Source organism: Salarias fasciatus, chromosome 1 (genome assembly GCF_902148845.1).
Source record: "Salarias fasciatus chromosome 1, fSalaFa1.1, whole genome shotgun sequence".
In the NCBI taxonomy this organism is placed as follows: Eukaryota; Metazoa; Chordata; class Actinopteri; order Blenniiformes; family Blenniidae; genus Salarias; species Salarias fasciatus.
The window spans coordinates 39179674-39198185 of record NC_043745.1 but is presented as its reverse complement, the minus strand read 5'-3'; the positions used below and the strand labels follow the sequence as shown (position 1 = coordinate 39198185).

The 18512-nt window shown below is 52.1% G+C and overlaps 2 protein-coding genes across 3 annotated transcripts; one reads left to right on the top strand and one right to left on the bottom strand.

Annotated features, from left to right (window-relative positions):
- The first annotated feature begins 557 nt into the window (after positions 1-557).
- On the top strand, positions 558-4143 carry crybgx (crystallin beta gamma X). Its single transcript, XM_030114510.1, has 5 exons — positions 558-641; positions 1069-1117; positions 1311-1432; positions 2813-2948; positions 4000-4143. Exons 1-5 carry the CDS (start codon positions 598-600, stop codon positions 4141-4143), a joined length of 495 nt encoding a protein of 164 aa, XP_029970370.1. The 5' UTR covers positions 558-597.
- A 1390-nt stretch (positions 4144-5533) lies between these two features.
- kmt5b (lysine methyltransferase 5B) lies at positions 5534-18002 on the bottom strand. 2 transcript variants are annotated; one of them, XM_030107876.1, is made up of 10 exons: positions 17984-18002; positions 14040-14301; positions 13805-13952; positions 13185-13350; positions 12997-13106; positions 12725-12891; positions 11000-11019; positions 10782-10918; positions 10507-10706; positions 5534-9970 (listed from the first exon to the last, which is right to left on the bottom strand). In XM_030107876.1, exons 2-10 carry the CDS (start codon positions 14212-14214, stop codon positions 8469-8471), a joined length of 2625 nt encoding a protein of 874 aa, XP_029963736.1. In that variant the 5' UTR covers positions 14215-14301; positions 17984-18002; the 3' UTR covers positions 5534-8468. The 2 variants fall into 2 exon arrangements, with proteins under 2 accessions (XP_029963736.1, XP_029963652.1); XM_030107792.1 differs by lacking the exon at positions 17984-18002 and adding an exon at positions 17601-17828.
- Between the last annotated feature and the right edge of the window lie 510 nt (positions 18003-18512).

Genomic DNA, 18512 nt, shown 5'->3' with positions numbered 1-18512 from the left:
ACAATAAACATGTATTTTATGTTCCATTAACACGACATTTGTGAAAACGTGAAGCTTTGGTTGTGTTTTTTGTCTGTTTCCATGACAACGGAGCTCAGAGCCACTGAAAACACAACTTATTTGAAAAAGACGGTGGAAAAACATGAAAGAGAAGGTGGAACTTTTTGCTGATGACATGGTTTTCAGTGTTTCTTCCGTTTCCATGGAAACCGTCATCTCCTCAGAGCGTTGTGTAACCGTGGCCTCGGTGGCTCCGGTCCAGGTTCTCTGAAGGTTTTCGGTTCGAATCCCTGAGGTGAAACGACGTGGTTTGCCGCTGTTGTCAGGTCAGCGCCCGCTGGGGTCATGACCTCTGCTCTGAAAGCGGCGTGAACAAAGCGTGAATGCGAGCATTGTCCTCCGCCGAAGTGCCGAGAGCCCAAAGTGTTGGCACTGCACTCTGCGTGCACACCTTTCCACGTCAGGTGAGTGTGTGTGTGTGTGCGCACAGCGGTGTGTTTAGCATATCAATGGCAGCCCGGCGGAGCCTTCCAGCACCTGTGGGCTTCGGCCGCTCCTCGTATTTAAGCCGCTTTCTGCTGGAATAGCAGAGCTGACATGAACATCTTTACTAAGGTCCCAGGATTAGCCCAACAAACCAGGTAGGGCCGCGCTCCACCCGCAGGGCGGAGGCTGGGGGGAGGGTGGAGGAAGGGGGTGGAGGATGGGGGAGAGGGTGGAGGGAGAGGGTGGAGGGAAGAAAGAGGGTGGAGGATGGGGGAGAGGGTGGAGGGAGAGGGTGGAGGATGGGGGAGAGGGTGGAGGGAGAGGGTGGAGGGAAGAAAGAGGGTGGAGGATGGGGGGGAGAGTGGAGGCAGAGGGTGGAGGGAGAAGGTAGAGGATGGAGGGTGGAGGACCCAACACACCACAGATTTCCTCCTGGTGGTTTTCATGATCTCTGTGACAACATAAAAAAACTCGATGACCTAAAGACAAGACACACACACACACACACACACACACACACACACACACACACACGTACGTGTGTTGTACTCATGAAAGTAATCTTTTTTTCTCCGTCCTCAGCAAGCTGGGGTCTGTGCTCCAACGTGCCTTCTACGGGTCCAGTGGGAGGGTGAGTCCTTGACCTTGACCGTAACTTGACCTTTAATCGGTTAAACTGGATGTCAGAGGAGGAAGATGGTTTATCATCTGGATGTTAAAGAGTTATAAACACTTGTCTCTCACAACTGTCGATTATCACAAACGTCTGGTTCAGTCTGTGGCATCACTTCCTGTCTGTGACATAACTTCCTGTTTGACCTCAGGTGACCCTTTTCGAGCAGCGTAACTTCGCCGGCAGGCGGCTCGACCTGACGTCCGACTGCTCCCGGATCAGCGACAAGAACTTCCCCGAGAGATGCAACTCGGTGCAGGTGGAGAGCGGAGCGTAAGTCAGCGGAACCGGCTCTCGGGCCACCTCGGTCCCAGGACCAGATCTTGACTCCACAGCAGCAGACCACCAGGCGTCCCAGGGACCAGAGAACTTAGTCTTCACCCCAATAAATCAAAAAATGACTCATGAAATCACATCACAAGCTAGCTGTCACCACGAGCTAGCTATCATGACAAGCTAGCTGTCATGACTAATGAGCTATCACAGCTAGCTAACTGTCACGAATAGTGACTAGCTAGCTATCGTGACTAGCTAGCTGTCACCAATAGCTAGCTGTCACAGCGTTTCAAGTAAATGCACTTCATTATTACATTTTTGTTTCAGAAAGGTTTTTTTGTTTTCATGACGTTTTGAAAACTGTTTCCACGGAAACAGCAGAAATGCTGAAAATGATGTAGTTAGCATGCCAGACCATGAAGGGCTTGTCCATCTACTGAGCATGTGCAGAACAGGACCAGGACCAGGACTAGTACCAGGACTAGGACTAAGATCAGGACCAGGATATCAGAACTAGGACTAGGTCTAAGACCAGGACCAAGACCAGGACCAGGATTAGGATGAGGACCAAGACAAGGACCAGGATCAGGACCAGAATATTGGAACTAGGACTTGGACTAGGACTAAGAGCAGGACCAGGATCAGGATTAGGACCAGAATATTGGAACTAGGACTTGGACTAGGACTAAGAGCAGGACCAGGATCAGGATTAGGACTAGGACTAGGACTAAGACTAGGACCAGGACTAAGACCAAGACCAAGACTAGGACAAGGACTAAGATCAGGACTAGCACCAGGACCAGGACCAGGAGCAGAACCATGAATAGGACTAAGACCAAGACTAGGACCAGGTCTAGGAGTAAGACCAGGACTAGCACCAGAACCAGGAACAGGACTAACACCAAGAGTAGGACCAGGACTAGGACTAAGACCAGGAGCAGAACCATGAATGGGACTGAGACCAGGACTAAGACTAGGACCAGGATCAGGACCAGGTCCAGGACCCGGAGCAGTGTTTCAGTAGTCACATTTTCCCTGTTTCCATGGAGACAGCATCGGAGTAGAAAGTTCCACATTGGGAGTCATTTTTGGAACTGTCTCCAGTCTCTCCCAGCATCGTCGCAGTGGAAACAGGATTTGGGGGGGGGGGGGGGGGGGGGGTGAAGCGCTGCCTCGCTAGCGTTAGCTTCCCTCCTCCCCCTCAAACTTTCCATTTCCCTGTTTTGAGCTTTTAACTTGAAATCAGTTTTTCCCACGTGGAAGTGGGAACTTTCCCAGTTCCGGTTCCCACTCACCAGTTGGTGAACGTCATCCTCGGTGTCGTCTGTGTCTGAAACAGTTTGTTGAAGTTTAAAATGATGCCTGTCCCCCCGATAGCTGGGTGGGGTACGAACATGACAACTTCCGGGGCCGCCAGTACCTGTGGGACATGTCCGACCGCGGAGAGTACAACTGCTACGACAAGTGGTGCGCCCAGGTGGACCACGTCTCCTCCGTCCGCTCCGTCAGACAGGTGAGGCTCTGGGGTTGAGGTTCTGGGTTCTGGGTTTGGGGTTCTGGTTCTGCGTTTGGAATGTTGACTGAAAGTGAACTGGGGTTCTCGATGCTTGTGAGCTGGAGTGGGCGGGGCTTCTCAGAGATCCCTGCAGGGTGGGTGAAGGTGGATTTCTAGATCAAGTGGAGAAGGAAGAGTTTCAGGAAACGTTTCCCAGCATCCTTCAGCAATGTGAAGCTCAGCTGGTGGACGTTGATGTTCCGACTGATTGAGCACATGCCAAGTGGTCTGGAACATTCAGACCGATATGAAATGTCCCGACTGATAGGGAATGAGCCGATTGATCTGGAATGTTCCGACCGATCAGGAACAAATCTACCGATCCAGAATGTTCCAACTAGTCCGGAATGTCCCGACTGATCCAGAACATTCCGACTGATTGGAAATGAGCCGACCGATCCAAAATGTTCTGACTCATCGACAACGAATCGACCGGTCCGGAATGTTCCGACCAATCAGGGATGAATCTACCAATCCAGAATGTTCCGACTAGTCCGGAATGTCCCGACTGATCCAGAACATTCCGACCGATTGGCAACAAGCCAACGGATCCGAAATGTTCCGAATCGACCGAATCGGACTGTTCTGACTGATCGGGAATGAATCTACCGATCCAGAATGTTCCAACTAGTTCGGAATGTTCTGACTGATCTGGAACATTCCGACCGATTGGGAACGAGCCAGCCAATCCGAAATGTTGTGGTTGATCGGGAACGAGTCAACTAATCTGTAACAAGCCAACTAGTCTGGAACGTTGCGACTGATCTTGAACGAATCGACCGATCCGGAATTTTCCAAATGATAGGGAACGAATCAACCAATCCAGAATGTTCTGACTAGTCCGGAATTCCAATCGATCAGGAACAAGCCAACTCATCCAGAATGTTCTGACTGATCAAGAATGAGTCATCAGATCAGGAACAAGCTGGCCGATCAGGAATGTTCTGACTGATCAGGAACCAACCGACGTTCCCACCTCAGACTCACCTTCCCACCTTCCGTCTCTCAGGACAACAATCCCGCCAGAGCTCAGCTGTTCGAGCGCGCCGGGTTCTCCGGGAAGAAGATGGAGATCCAGGACGACATTCCCAACCTGATGAGCCGCTACAGCCTGAACAGGGTGGCCTCCATCCGGGTGCTAGGCGGAGCGTGAGTTAACCCACCACTAGTCCGACCAACTAGTCTGACTCGATTAACCAATCAATTCATTCAACAAGTTAGTCTGGAGACTTCATCGAACTTAATCACACAATATATTTACTGCATTTCTAAACTCGAAGTCATTTTTTTTAAATAAAATATTTAAAATCGTTTAAAAGAATATCTAAAATGTTGACGTTTTTAAGGATTAGCAGTAAAATAAAGTTCAGAGTAATTCTTTACACAAGAATAATGTGTCAGGAAAAAGTAACAAATGAAATTCATGCAAAAAAAAAAATGGAATTCTTGAAATTGAATACATTTTCTTTTATATGAGTGATTGAAAAAAATTAACAATGAATGTAATATTAAGAGATAAATAAAAGTAACATTAGTTTACCTCTAATTTGTACTCATCCAAATGTTTTGGAGGAAAAAAATCTTTATCGATGCAGGAACAATAATCTGAGAGCGTTTGTGAATAAATTTCTAAAATTCAGATAACCAGGTGTGCACGTGTCTGACCTCTGACCTCTGCCCTCCGCCCTCAGGTGGGTTGTGTACCAGGAGCCGAACTACAGAGGACCCCACTACGTGCTGGAGAAGCGGGACTTCAACAACTTCTCGGACTGGGGCAGCCAGAGCAGCACGGTGGGCTCCATGCGCCGCGTGCGCTTCAGCTAGCCGCCGCTGCCAACACAAGCTAGCTCCGGCTAGCCGTCGCCGCTAACACACATCAGCTCCACAGATCAAAACTATTTTGGTAATAAAGTGTTGAAAGACAAATGTGTCCACTTGTTCTTCTTCCCCGTAACTCAGTTACTTTAGCATTAGCAGAGCTGTTAGAGGAGGAAGACACTCTATAATCTAGATCTTTAACGAAGATGCCCTATAATATTGATGCTGTCATGAGATAATCTACCAACATGCACACAGCTCTTAGAAATGAAGTCAACCGTTTTTTTTAAATGCTAATGCTAACCGCCACTAAAGTGGCTCCTCTAGCAAACAAGACTTCAGTGAAATGGCAAGAAAAATGCTCTATAGCCGCTACGTTCAAAGGGAGAAATCTTGATTTTCTAACCAGTGTTACCTACCTGAGCGTTTCCATCCCGGTCCTGTCCGGCAGCCATGCCAGATGCCAGTTTCAAATAAAGGCAGCAGCAGTAGGAGATTCAGTCTCGTCCTGCTGCTAACATTAAAATCTGTTTGGACAGTAAAAGGCTACAATCATACAATATTGCACACCTCAGCTGCCAAACAGGACAAGGGAAGGAAAAAAAATAAAAACAAACAAAAAAATCCAGTGTTACCTTTGTCCAGATGTGATTTTAGGCAGGTGAACCTCGTCTGAACCTTCCGCGAAATAACGGAGGTGAAAAACAAGCTCAGGAAACAAAGAGTCACAAAGAAACTTTATATAGTTTTCAAGTATTCAAAACTGTTAAATAAGTACAAGATGTGTTCACATGATTTACATATTGGACAATATACGCACTGCCCACTTTGAATTCTCTTTACACGTTTCCCGCTAGCCCACGCAACACGCTAACATGTCCGCTAACTATTCACATTGGGTTCAGTTTGTTTTCTTTTATTTTTATTGATTTTTTTTTTAGCTTTTTCTTTTTCTTGTCGGAAATGGTGACAAAGAGCACACAGACGGAACACCTGGAAGAGTTTACAGCGGATGATGGAGACGTCCGATGAGCTGCTGGTGATGTGAACGGTATCAACACAAGAAGAAGAAGACGTTCAGTCTCGGCTGATCGCTCCGCAGAAGGAGGAGGAGGAGTGATGTACAGAAGGAGCGGCAGCTTCCTGCTTACAGTCCCAGACGTTTTGGTCTACGTGTCTCTTTTAAGGCACCTGGAGGAACTCAGGAGCTCATCAAAGGGGTGGGGGGGCAACGCAAGGGGCGGGGGAAACCGGCGGGAAGCTGCTCGTTCTGTACGCCACGCCTCCGGAGGAAATGCATAAAGGTCTCCTCGGACCAGCGCCGTGCCACGTCATGTCACCGCCATCAGGTCCTCTGAGCCGTGTAAACAGATGCCGGTCCAACGCCCGCAAGCTACTTTACAAGTGGCGTTCCGCAGGGATCAATTCTGGGACCCTTCAAGTTCTGAACTGCGGTCGACGTGGATAAATTGACATTTCCATTATTTACTTTAACGTTGAAAGAAACAATGTCTTAAGTGATTGCTGCAGATCCAGTTAGTTTGATGTCTGGTGTTCCACATGGATCTGCTGTGGGACCACTGTGGTTCTACTTTATGATCTTGCATCAGGTCGCAGCATCAAGGCAAGGATTAAAGTGAACTCTTAAAAAGTCGGAAAGATGTTCAACTATGTGAACTAAACTAGTTAAAAAGTGGTACGACGACAGAAATATGTCGAATTATAGTGGAACAATGGTAATAATGGCTTCAGACTGGGCTGGAGGTGCTCCACAGGGATCGGTTCTGGGTTCTTGCAGATCAGGTTGCAACAGGAAAAACATCCCAGAAGAATGTGGAGGTGGTTTATGGGTCACTGATTAAAAAAATCTGCGGAATTATCTCAGATGATGTGCTTTTGTGTTTGGGATTAAGATTATTCAGTCTGGTGTTCCACAAGGATCTATTCTGGGTCCACAGACATTTTAATTCATGTTCCACTTTGAATGAATCTTCAGAATAAATTGATCGCTTTTAAATATTTCCAAAAGCATGAAGTCAATTATGAAAAAAAGTTTTAATTTACTGATCAACAAAAACATTCCCACTGTGCACCTGTTTCTCCGAACATGGTTCGAGTAGATCTGAAAACAGACAGGAAGTGACCAATCTGAAACTTCATGATTAGTGAATCGACTCGTATTGATCAGTCGGCATTAGATGATCTCCACATGGTCAGAAAATGAAAATAACAAGAAGGACTTAAATCCCGAATTGATCCCAAAATGTCCTGTTTGTTTCTGATGACATTCACATAAAAAAAAAAGAACCCTTCGCTTTATTTTGAAGGTGCCTGATGTGTTGAGGGTAACACAGAACGCCCACCGGCCACAGTATTAGACCCACTCTGTTCTGGTTCTGCTAAGCTGGAACTTCAGCTGCTCTTATTCTGAAAGGATGGTTCACCTCGGATGATTCCTTAAGATACACTTCTGAGATGTATGGATGATTTGAAATGAATGGATGAATGGTTTAGAATGAAAGATCCTTAAGATGTTCAGTGTGTGTGTGTGTGTGTGTGTGTGTGGCTCAGTTCTTTGCAATCCAGCTGCAAACTGACTGAAGACTAAAAGAGAAAGTAACTGAAGGATTCTGGTTGAATGCCGGGAGATGCTTTTAATTTGAAAATCTGTGGCGAGTCCTGCGAGGAGTCCAGGTGTGAGTAATAGCATGGCCGGGTGGGCGGACTGCTGGAGGCGGGGCTTTCCTTCGTCTGTTTACACGCCGCCGGTGCGCTTTACACCAGAGGAGCGGGCGAGCGGCGGGAAATAATATGGCGCGACCCGTCCTAATGCCTCGGAACCTCCTCGCCGCTGACAAACAGAAAAAGTTTCAAAATAAAAAAAAAAAAAAAAAAAAAACCTGCCTATGAGACAGAGTGACTGCACCATACTGTACACTTTCTACAATATCCACGTCCGCCATGAATAGAACAAGTGCATTCTTATAAAGAAGCTCGGCTGAAACCGCGTCCGGCGGTCTGAGGAACGCCGCTCGGGTCGGTTGTCATCCCACAAAATGCCAGGAAAGAACAGAAAAGCAGGAGAAACGGGAGTATCTGAAAATAAAATGCGCACTGACGCATTTAAAGAGCTGAAACGACGAGTGACGGGGAGAAGCAGCCAATCAGACACTGATGGAGGCGGGGCTTTCTCCATTAGAAACACAAATTCAGTTAAATGGAATTTTCACATTAAAGTGGAGAAAATATATTTTACGCTCCAGTTCTCTGTTCGTTCTTTTTCCCGCTCCGCTGTTGTTGGTCAAATTAATTAATTTAAACTGAAAAAAGTGAAGAACGCATTTCAAACCTTCAACGTCCAGCCTGGAGTCAAACGTGTACAAAAGAAAAGCTTCAACACAGAGATGAAGGAATGGGGGATGCAGTTCCACTGTGTGCCAGCAGATGGTGCAGTGAGTCCCTCCACCTCTGCTGCCACCCAGTGGAAGGAGTTACATCAGCTGGACCGAGCCGTCCCCGAGCTGCGGCCCGGATGGCGGTTTGAGCCGAACGGCGCCCTCTAGCGGCGCCTCGCTCCTTTTTAAATTACTTCTTTTACATCAACAGGACAGTTGATCGGCGGCGGCGGCGGCGGCCGGTATGTACAGGGGGGCGGCGGCTTCACGCGTTGAGCCTCAGGGACTGATCCTCTCTCCTCCTGGAGGAGATATCGATGTCTATCGAGTCTTTGCCCACGATGAGCCGCAGCCGCTTCGCCGGAGGAAGTGGAATGAAATCGTCCTCGAACTCGTTGTCGAAGTAGTCGTCCTCGTCCTCGTCCTCGTCGTCCTCATCCTCCTCCTCGTCCTCCTCCTCGTCGGAAGACGGCTCCGCCAGCGTGTTCTGGGTCCGGTGGCCGCCGTTGCGGGCCTCGCCGTCGCCGTTGTAGGGCGGCAGGCGGTCGGCCTTGGCCTGCCGGCGGGCGTCATCCTCGCGCTTCAGCTGGATCTTCAGCTTGGTGGCGCTGGCGTGTGCGGCGGGCGTGAAGCCGTTGTTGAGCTTAGCGATGTAGGAGCTGCCTTTGTCCTTGTCGCGGTCCTTGCTGAACTTGATGCTGATCTTGCTGGAGGAGGCGGCGGCGGCGGCGGCGGCGGCGCCCACGGGGTCGCCGGGGTCGTTGGTCTTGCTGCCGCTGCTGTCCCGGCGGCGCCGCAGCGTCAGCTTGGGGATGCCCGTGTTGTTCTCCAGGATTAGCTGGGCGTCGTACCGCGTGATGCGCCGCTTCTTCTTGGCCTTGTCCTGCGAGCGACAGCCGCCCTTGGCCTTGTCCCGGCGCAGCGGCTTGCCGCCGCCATTGGCCAGGCCGTTGTAGTCCCGGTGCCGATCGGCGAAGCTCAGCAGCACGTTGCCGCAGTCTGAGAAGCCGGCGGCGGCGGCGTGCCCCGCCGCCACCGGCAGGAACGGCTCGCCATACAGATCCTCGCGCTTGATGGTCCGGTCGGCCCGGAGCCCCGTCAGTCGCTTCCGCTTGGCCCGCGACGACCTGCGGGCGTAGCCGCCATCCAGTGCCGGCGCCTCCAGCCCCGCACTGTGGCGCAGGTACTCGTCCATGTCGGCGGGCTCCGTCTTGATGACCACGCCGCCGGGGACGGGGCTCAGGCCGTCCAGCAGCGCCCGCGGCTCCAGCTTGACGCCGGCTGCCGCGTCCTGCGTCCGCAGCTGCGTCCTGGTGGACCTGCGAGTTCTGTAGGTGGAGCAGCCGCCGCCCTCGCCGGCCTGCGGCGCCGCCGCCGGGCTCCCGTTCTCCTTGGCGGCGTGGCGGGTGACGCAGCCCCGCGAGCCCGACGGCGGTGGCAGCGGTGGCACGCCGTCCTTCTCCTTTTTGACGGTGACGCCTTTGCAGAGCGACACCTTGGAGTCCCTGAGACCCAGCTGGCACGCCTCGCCGCGGGGCGGCGGCGCCGCCTTGGGCTCCGCCCCCCTCCTGCGGCTCCGCAGCTGGACTTTGCTTAGTGAAGGCTTGGATTGGGATTTTAGTCTCTTTGGTACCCTGTTATTGTTTACGCGACCTTGTTTGGAACATGAGGTAGAAAGCGCCCGGGGCGCGGCGGCTCTGCTGGGAGTCCTGTTTTTAAACTTCAGGCCGGACGACGAAGACGAGGACGAACTTCTTTTCCTGGCGGCTGTGGGAAGAGAAACAGAAAGCAGTCCAATTAGCTCGAGAGGCGGAACCGAGGCAGGAGACCGTCGCCGTGAAGGAACTGAGAAAGAACCAGGCGCCGACCTCCACCGGTAAAACATGAAGTGCAAAAAAGCTGTAGTACCGGGGAAATTCCAGCAGGGGGCGACAATGCTGGTTTAAAAAAGGTCCTGGGTCTCACAAGAGCAAATAAACATGTTCTGGGCTCTGTCTCTAGTTTTGTCTTGACCAGACTGTTTTTCACATCAATCATCTGTTGATTTGATTTTACGAGTTAAAGTTTTACATAAATCGGCCAATCACAGCGCCTCCTCTGTCCATGTTAAGCGGTCATGTGACAGGCTGGACCAATCACATTTCCATCTATTTTCAAACGTTCAATTTCATGTTCAATGTTCAATCCTCAGAACGGGATTTCAGAACGTCACCAACGGTCCATCCGTTGTATTTACTATCTATGGAATGGACCGTTCAGGCGCCCCCTGCTGGGTCACAGAGCAAACTGTCCGAGTGTCTCACATTGATGTGTTTTTGGCATTTCCTGAGAGTCACCGTCGGTGTGCGAGCCGACGGAGTGGCTGTCCGAGCTGCGGTTGCCCTCGCCCAGCTTCTTCAGTCTGTTCAGACGCTTGTCCGTCTCCCTCAAGCCGTACTTGCTGTTGATCACCGGCACCTCCGCCGGGAGCCCCGCTTTGGACTTGAAGGCTCCGGTTCCCCGTCTGAGGCACACAGAGAACCCGGGTACTTCAGTGAAGGAACGGACTTCGTGATTTAAAAGCTTCTAGTCCACCGACCTTTCGCACGTGTAGCATTCACAGAACTCGTTGCTCTCGCCGAAGAAGCCGTCTCCGTAGTAACAGGAGATCTCCTCCCCCGGCTCGATGTCCCTCAGCACCTTGACGCAGGCCGTGTCCCGTCCGGTCGACACGAACTGGACATTCAGGGACAGAACCGTTAAATCAGAGCACAGAGTCCGGGAAGAACCGAGGATCAGAGAGAGAACGGCTCCTACCTTACAGTTCGGCCGGCAGTCTGGAAGAGAACGGGACAGAGTTAGAAGAGGCAGGGCAAATCACACGGAACCACAGGGGGTTAAACCCAGTTAACCGAGTTAAACTAGTCACAGGGAACCACAGAGAGTTAAACCGAGTTAACCAAGTTAAACTAGACATCCAGAACCACAGGAAGGAGAACCGAGTTAAACTAGTCCCCCAGAACCAAGGGGAAGGAGAACCTAGTTAAACTAGTCACTCGGAACCACAGGGAGGAGAACCCAGGTAACCGAGTTAAACTAGTCACATTAATTCACGGGGAGTTACACCCAGTGAACCTCGTTAAACCAGAGTCGCAACGAACGACAGGAAGTTAAACAGAGTTAAACTAGAGTCACATCAAATCACTGGGAGTTAAACCCAGTTAACCGAGTTAAACCAGAATCACACAGAACCACTGGGAGGTGAACCCAGTTAAACCAGAGTCCCAACGAAAGACGGGAAGTAAAACTTCCGTAGTTTAACTCAAAGAGTTAAACTGGAGTCACATCAAATCACTGAGAGTTAAAGGGCAACTCCGGTTTTTTGACACCTGGACCTTAGTTCTAGGTGAGTCATGCTCATATACTCACTCAGACAAACATCGTGCAGCTCGGAGTCCTCCAGAAGTTATTTAGATCCAACCGATGTAGCCGCACTAGCGGGGGTGCCACAGCAAGGGAGTGTTAGCGCGGGACATAATCTCTGCAAAATCGCTCATTTTGGCTGTATTTCTTCATCCATCGCCAGTGTTATCATAAAGTCAGCTCGTCTACCGTCTTCAGGTGGGTCAGCTGACAGTTTTCACTAACTTAGTCACAATTAGCTCGGATGGGAATGTTGGAGCTCCTCTCTCCAGCAGAGAGGCACTCTGAGTCGGCTCTGCTCTGCTCTGCAGCGCTTCGCTCTTCTCTGACACCGTGCTAACTTAGCCACAATTAGCTCGGATGCTGGAGCCTCCCCCGTCAGCCGCGCCGCGGCCGTGCTCGTGCTTGGAGACCTCCAGAGACTCTCGGTGAGGAGAGACTTCCAGGAGCGGCCCGCAGCCCGCATGCAGTGCACCTCCGCTGGGCATCGGAGCTACGCAGCCTCCCGGCGAGTCAGACGCCCGGGCGCCGTGACAGGCGAGGCCGACTCAGAGTGCCTCTCTGCTGTCGAGAGGAGCTCCAACGTTCCCATCCGAGCTAATTGTGGCCAAGTTAGCGAAAACTGCCAGCTGACCCACCTGAAGACGGTAGACGAGCTGACTTTATGATAACACTGGCGATGGATGAAAAAATACAGCCGAAATGAGCGATTTTGCAGAGATTATGTCCCGCGCTAAAGCTCCCCTGCCGTGGCCCCCGCTAAATCGGTTGGATCTAAATAACTTCTGAAGGAGTCCAAGCTGCACCATGTTTGAGTGAGTATATGAGCATGACACACCTATAAATAAGATCCAGGTGTCAAAAAACCGGAGTTGCCCTTTAAACCCTGTTAACCAAGTTCAACTAGTCGCATCAATTCACAAGGAGTTAAACCCAGTTAAACCAGAGTCACACCAAGTTAAATCGGAGTTCAACTGAGTCAAACTCGAGTCACGTCGAGTTAAACCGACTCATGACATGTTCCATAAATCACACTGGATTAAACCAGTCATACTGAGTCAAACCAGTCACAGGGAGTTAAACCGGGTTAAACTGGGTTAAACGGGGCCGGGCTGGTACCGTGGTTGATGAAGGCGGCGGGGCCGAGCCACAGCTGGGCGCAGTTCTTGCGGGTGGAGTACATGACGCTGAAGTCGTTCTCGCCGTGCCGCAGTAGCAGGTTCTCCTCGCTCTCCGACAGCTCGGCGATGCAGCCCACCAGGTACTCGATCTTATCGTTCCTCTTCCTGCGGACATAACGGCGGGGCTCGGCGTCAGCGCGCCGCCCCCCGGTGGCAGCGGCAGCGGCGGTGGGCTCCCGCCTTACGCTCTCACTTCCTGTCCTCACTCACCATTCCTTGGTGGCCACGATCTTGGCTCCGTTCTGCTCGGACGAATAGCGATTGCAGGGGAGGATCTCGAAGCCACTGTCCGTGGCGAACATCCGCAGGTACACGAACACCTGAGAGGGAGTGGGGGAGGGGGCGGGGTTACAGCTCTGAACGCCAGGAGGAGGAGGGTGGCGGTGGCGGACGCTCACATGCTGCTTGAAGAGCTTCTCCTGGGCCTTGGTCTTGTGGAGGAAGAGGTTCCGGGACCAGTCTCCGGTCGTCAGGGCCCGGAAGGCCTTCTCCAGGTTGTCGTGCTTCTTGAAGCGCTCGATGATCTCCTTCAGCTCCTCCTGCCGGCCTTTGATTGGTCGAAATCTGACGAGGGGAGAAGACACGGGCAGCGTGTTTAAAGGTGCCCTCCCCCCTCCCCCTCGGACGGGGTCACTGCGGTTGGCAGTTTGGCAGATTTGACAGCGTCGCACTAGAGGCAACCTTGAAAACTCACATGCGATTGGCTCTGGAACCAGAAGTGAGACGGTGTAGCCCCGCCCACCAAAGTCATTCCAGCCAGAACGAGTACATTTCTTACTTACTGCATCTTTACAGAACCGTTTAGACAACAGGTTTTTCAGTGAAACTGCATTGTTTTTATGTTCTGAAACCGATTTTCTTTAATGTAAACACACGCACACGCACACCATCAAACCGCCTCCTCATCACGGAGTCAGTCTGATCAGACAGACATGTTTACATGGCGGCTCTGTAATCAGATTACCCGACCGTGTGGCTGCTGCCGACGCTCCCAGGATCTGATCCGGGACCTGCTCACCTGGTGTTCATCTTGTGGGTCTGGAAGCCCAGGTAGGGGTCCAGGATGAGGCTGGTGGTCATGTCGTCGTTCTCGCACAGCTCCTTGGCGGTCATCCCCGAGGACGGCACGTACCTCCGCTCGGCCTCCAGGGTGGCGGCGGCGAACCCTGGAAACACAGGTGTTTGCTACCGTGAACACGGCAAGACCCCCCCTCCCCCGGCCGCCACGCCCACGATTGGAACCGGCAACTCACTGCGGCTACATCTCCGGGGCCTGGGGTGGCTCTTGCCGTGGCGCAGCGACGCCCGCTGGGGCTGCTGGGAGCGGGTCTGACTCTGGCTCTGGCTCACCGGCGGCTCGCCGGGCGGCTTGTTCCCGTGTCGTCTGCCATTCAACACCATGTTCTTGGATTCGCCCAGCCACTTCATACCCACAATCCCCCTGGACCAGTTGCATTTAGTCTCCCAGGTGAAAACACGCTCTCAGAGGGGGAAGACGGGGTATGAAGACGGAACCTGCGGAAGAAGAGAGACCGCATGAGACTAGCAGAAACAGCATGAAGCTAACAGGGGCCATGCCAACAGGGACCAGGCGAGGCTAACAGATGACAGGCGAGGGCAACGTGTGACAGGCGAGGGTAACACAGGACCGGCGAGGGCGTCAGGGAACAGGCCAAGCTAACAGGGGACAGGAGAGACCAACTGGGGCAAGGAGAGGCCAACAGGGACCAGGCGAGGCCAACGGGGGACAGGCGAGGCCAACGGGGGACAGGCGAGGCCAACGGGGGACAGGCGAGGCAAACAGAGACAATAATGCTGGGCATTAAAGCAATAACAATATACATCGTTCCAGCTTCTCCTCAATACATATTTGAAACACGGTGGACAGGTTGCATTCGTCCATGCTTTGACAGATAATTCCAGCAGCCAGTGATGATGAGAGCTGATCCACACTGGACCAATCATGTAGCTGGAACGAGGACACAGCATGAACAACTCAGGGACAAATCGCCCAAAACCCGAAGCTAAGCTAACGGCCTCAAATGACCCGTCCACACCTGAACACAGCCGAGCCGGATGCGATTGGAACCCCTGGGAATAAGTATTTACGGAAAAATTTCCTTTATGATGTCTCACTTAAGAATAATGGAATGGAATGCTATGGAATGCTAACAGAATGCTAAAATATTGTGATACAACTTTTTCTCCATGTCACACATCCCTACAGACAATGTGAGGCTAACAGACAATGTGAGGCCAACAGAGACAATGTGAGGCTAACAGAGACCACTTGCAAGCAGAGACACGGCTTGAAGCTGAAGTTTAGTTTATACTCCATATAAATGCGTAGCCTCGAACACGTCCAATAATACAACGGCACGCAGGAACCAACAGCTTGTAGTTTACTGTTTCAGTCTGTAGGTTAAAATTCACAGTCACTGCCAACATTTATGAAAAAGCGCTCATTATGAGCAAAACAATCAATACCAATGAGTCTCCTGCGGTTTAGACCAATTCTTCTGTGCCCCCTCGTGTTACGGAGGTGGACTACTTCATGGCACAAACAACCTTTACCGAGAACTTCTGGGGTGAAGGGACAATGCAGACACTCCGCACTACTCGATGAAATAGCTGAAAGTATCTGAACTTTAAACTGATGGATGGATGAAACTGGCCCTTCTTTCTTTGGTTTTTCAAGTGAAAAACCAAAGAATTCGGCTGTTAACCTTCTAGCGAGATAAGCTGAAATTAACATGACGCTGTTTCCCTCCAGACTTCCTGTCCGAGAAGACAACACAGCTGAAGGGTCGGCTGCAGTGACTGATGCTTTAAAGGCTTCAGGGAGTTTCTAGAGGAGCCTGAACACAAAGAGGAAGATGCTCTATAATCGGGATGTTATTGGGAGTAAGATGCTCTATAATCTGAAACCGTTGAGTGTAACCTCCAGCATGCAACAAAGTGCCAATTAGGAATGTTTACATCAAACTGACTGAAACTTCACAAACTCTGATGAGGATTAGAGTATAAAAGTAATCAGTTACCAGCTGTTCCCACCAGATCAGTGTTTACATCCAAGTGTGTGTGTGTGTGTGTGTGTGTGTGTGTGTGACAGCAGCAGCAGCGGTGGTGACAGGTGGCGTTTACACCTGCAGTCAGTGTGTATCCATCCTGCAGCACCACTCAGTGGTAACCCCAAGTACTGCAACGCCACACACACACACACACACACACACACACACACACTGCCTGTTAGCATGGAGCTAACAAGCCGTGCGGCACTAAAGTCAGACTCTGGTTCGACAGTTAAAGGGAAAGTTCAGAAGAGGAGAGTCAACAGCTCATTAACATCTCAAAGCCAGCATCGTCTGATGAAGATCTGCTCCTCCTCCTCATCTTCATCCTCCTCCTCATCATCAGTTTTACTTGTTGCTTTGGGTTAGTATAAGACTACTTTTGTTGTCTAACTTCTAGACCATTTCAACCTGTGCAGGGTCACAGATCTCTGACTTATTGACAAGAACAGGCTACACCCGGACAGCAGAGGACAGGCTACACCCGGACAGCAGAGGACAGGCTACACCCGGACAGCAGAGGACAGGCTACACCCGGACAGCAGAGGACAGGCTACACCCGGACAGCAGAGGACAGGCTACACCCGGACAGCAGAGGACAGGCTACACCCGGACAGCAGAGGACAGGCTACACCCGGACAGGTCACCTGTCCATTGCAGGACAATCATACACACTTACATTCACACCTAGGGGCATCAATTATCCTCACAAGCTGTGGGAGGTAATCGGTGCGCGCGCACACACACACACACACACACACACACCATGCAAATTCCACATGTACACAGGCCCGGCCGGGATTTGAACCCGTGACCTTCTGGCTGTGAGGTTTCAGAGGCTACCAAGCAGAGTCTATCTTCAGCATCAGAGAGAGAGCCGTCTGGGCCGAGCCTGCAGCGACACACACACACACACACACACACAAACACACACACACGCGGATAACAACAAAGCAACAGAAACACACGCGCACGCATACAGCAGCTAACGTGACTGCTTGCCGACACCAGCTCCCACATCCTCTGCTGTGCCGAGAAGTCAGACTCCAACCGGATAATCAAACACCCCGAACACACACACACACACACACACACACCGTGGAGATCCAACACTAACACACACACACCCTGAAACACACCGTTCCAGACTTTGTAGCTCAAAGCTGTGTGATCCGAAGCATCAGCTTAGTGTGTGTGTGTGTGTGTGTGTGTGTGTGTGTGTGTGTGTGTGTGTGTGTGTGTGTGTGTGTGTGTGTGTGTGTGATTAGCATCAAAGTTGGGTCCAGTAGCAGCATGCTAACCCGCTGCACCCCCTGTCGGACGGGAAACACCGCCGGCAGCCTCGGGCTGGCCCCGGGGAGCCACCGCGGGTGTTATAAACCGTGTGAATGTGGGAGTCAGGAAGCGGGCTGGAGCTGCTCCGCCGCCCCGCAGACCACCTGCACCCAGCGGCTAGCGCAGGCCAGCACACACCGCCTCAGCCCCAGCCTCAGCCCCGGCCGCCCCCCTCCCCCTCCCGGTTAGCTCCGCCGACTAACAGCCGGCCGTCACCCCGGCGGAGTTTCGAGAGCGAGTTACCGGAGGTGTAACCGATCCCGGCGGGCGGAGAGCGGCCCCGGTGCGGAGCGCCGTGTGGGGGCTGGCGGCTAACGGCTAGCAGGCGGCGGCGGCGTCTGAGCCGAGTGACGGTTAAATGTCCCGACAACAGCGACACAACAAACACACGAACCCCGCCGCACTCACCCGGGGAGGGGGGACGCCGACACGACCGCGACTCGCCGCTCCGCCACTCTACATCCACGGCTGGCTGCGGACCCGGGGCGGAAATATCACTGCAAACTCATTTTTTTTTAAAGAAATCAACATTAAAATTCAAGATGGCGGCCCAGCACAGGGCAGAGGCAGAGAAAGGCGCAGCACGGCCTTCCGACAGAAAGTAGTCCCTCCGCTGCCCTCCGCCAGGGCACCGGCGAGCAGCGGCGCCTCCAGAACCGCAGAAACACCGCAGAACCGAACCGGGCTGAACACTTTACCGAGCCGTCCCGAGGAAACGCGCTCGGCAGGGAGATGGGGGTTTATGGCTGAGACTGTCGGATGTATACAAAAGTAGTGCTGCATCAACAAACCTCTTTACGCTTCCTAAAGAATCCATCAGAGAGGATGCCCTTTAACAGGAACCACCGGAGGAACCATGGGAGGAACCATGGGAAGAACCATGAGAGAACCATGGGGGGACAATGGGAGGAACCATGGGAGAAACTATAAGGGGAACATGGGAAGAACCAAGAGGGGAACATAGAAAGAACCATGAGGGGAATATGGGAGGAACCATGGGAGGAACCATGGGAGGAACCATGAGGGGACCATGGGAGGAACCATGGGAGGAACCATGAGGGGCCCATGGGAGGAACCATGAGAGGAACCATGAGGGGACCATGGGAGGGACCATGAGGGGCCCATGGGAGGAACCATGAGAGGAACCATGAGGGGACCATGGGAGGGACCATGAGGGGACTATGGGAGGAACCATGAGGGGACCATGGGAGGAACCATGAGGGGACTATGGGAGGAACCATGAGGGGACCATGGGAGGAACCATGGGAGGAACAATCAGGGGAACATGGAAGGAACCATGAGGGGGAACCATAAGTGAAA

Excerpts from the sequence above, each read along its gene's own strand:
- kmt5b (XM_030107876.1), bottom strand. The coding sequence starts at position 14,214 with ATGAAGTGGCTGGGCGAATCCAAGAACATGGTGTTGAATGGCAGACGA. Across the intron at positions 13,351-13,804 it reads ACCCACAAGATGAACACCAG|ATTTCGACCAATCAAAGGCC; the intron begins GTGAGCAGGTCC and ends TCCCCTCGTCAG. Across the intron at positions 9,971-10,506 it reads AATGCCAAAAACACATCAAT|CCGCCAGGAAAAGAAGTTCG; the intron begins GTGAGACACTCG and ends CTCTTCCCACAG.
- crybgx (XM_030114510.1), top strand. The coding sequence starts at position 598 with ATGAACATCTTTACTAAGGTCCCAGGATTAGCCCAACAAACCAG. Across the intron at positions 1,118-1,310 it reads TCTACGGGTCCAGTGGGAGG|GTGACCCTTTTCGAGCAGCG; the intron begins GTGAGTCCTTGA and ends GTTTGACCTCAG. Across the intron at positions 2,949-3,999 it reads CCGTCCGCTCCGTCAGACAG|GACAACAATCCCGCCAGAGC; the intron begins GTGAGGCTCTGG and ends TCCGTCTCTCAG.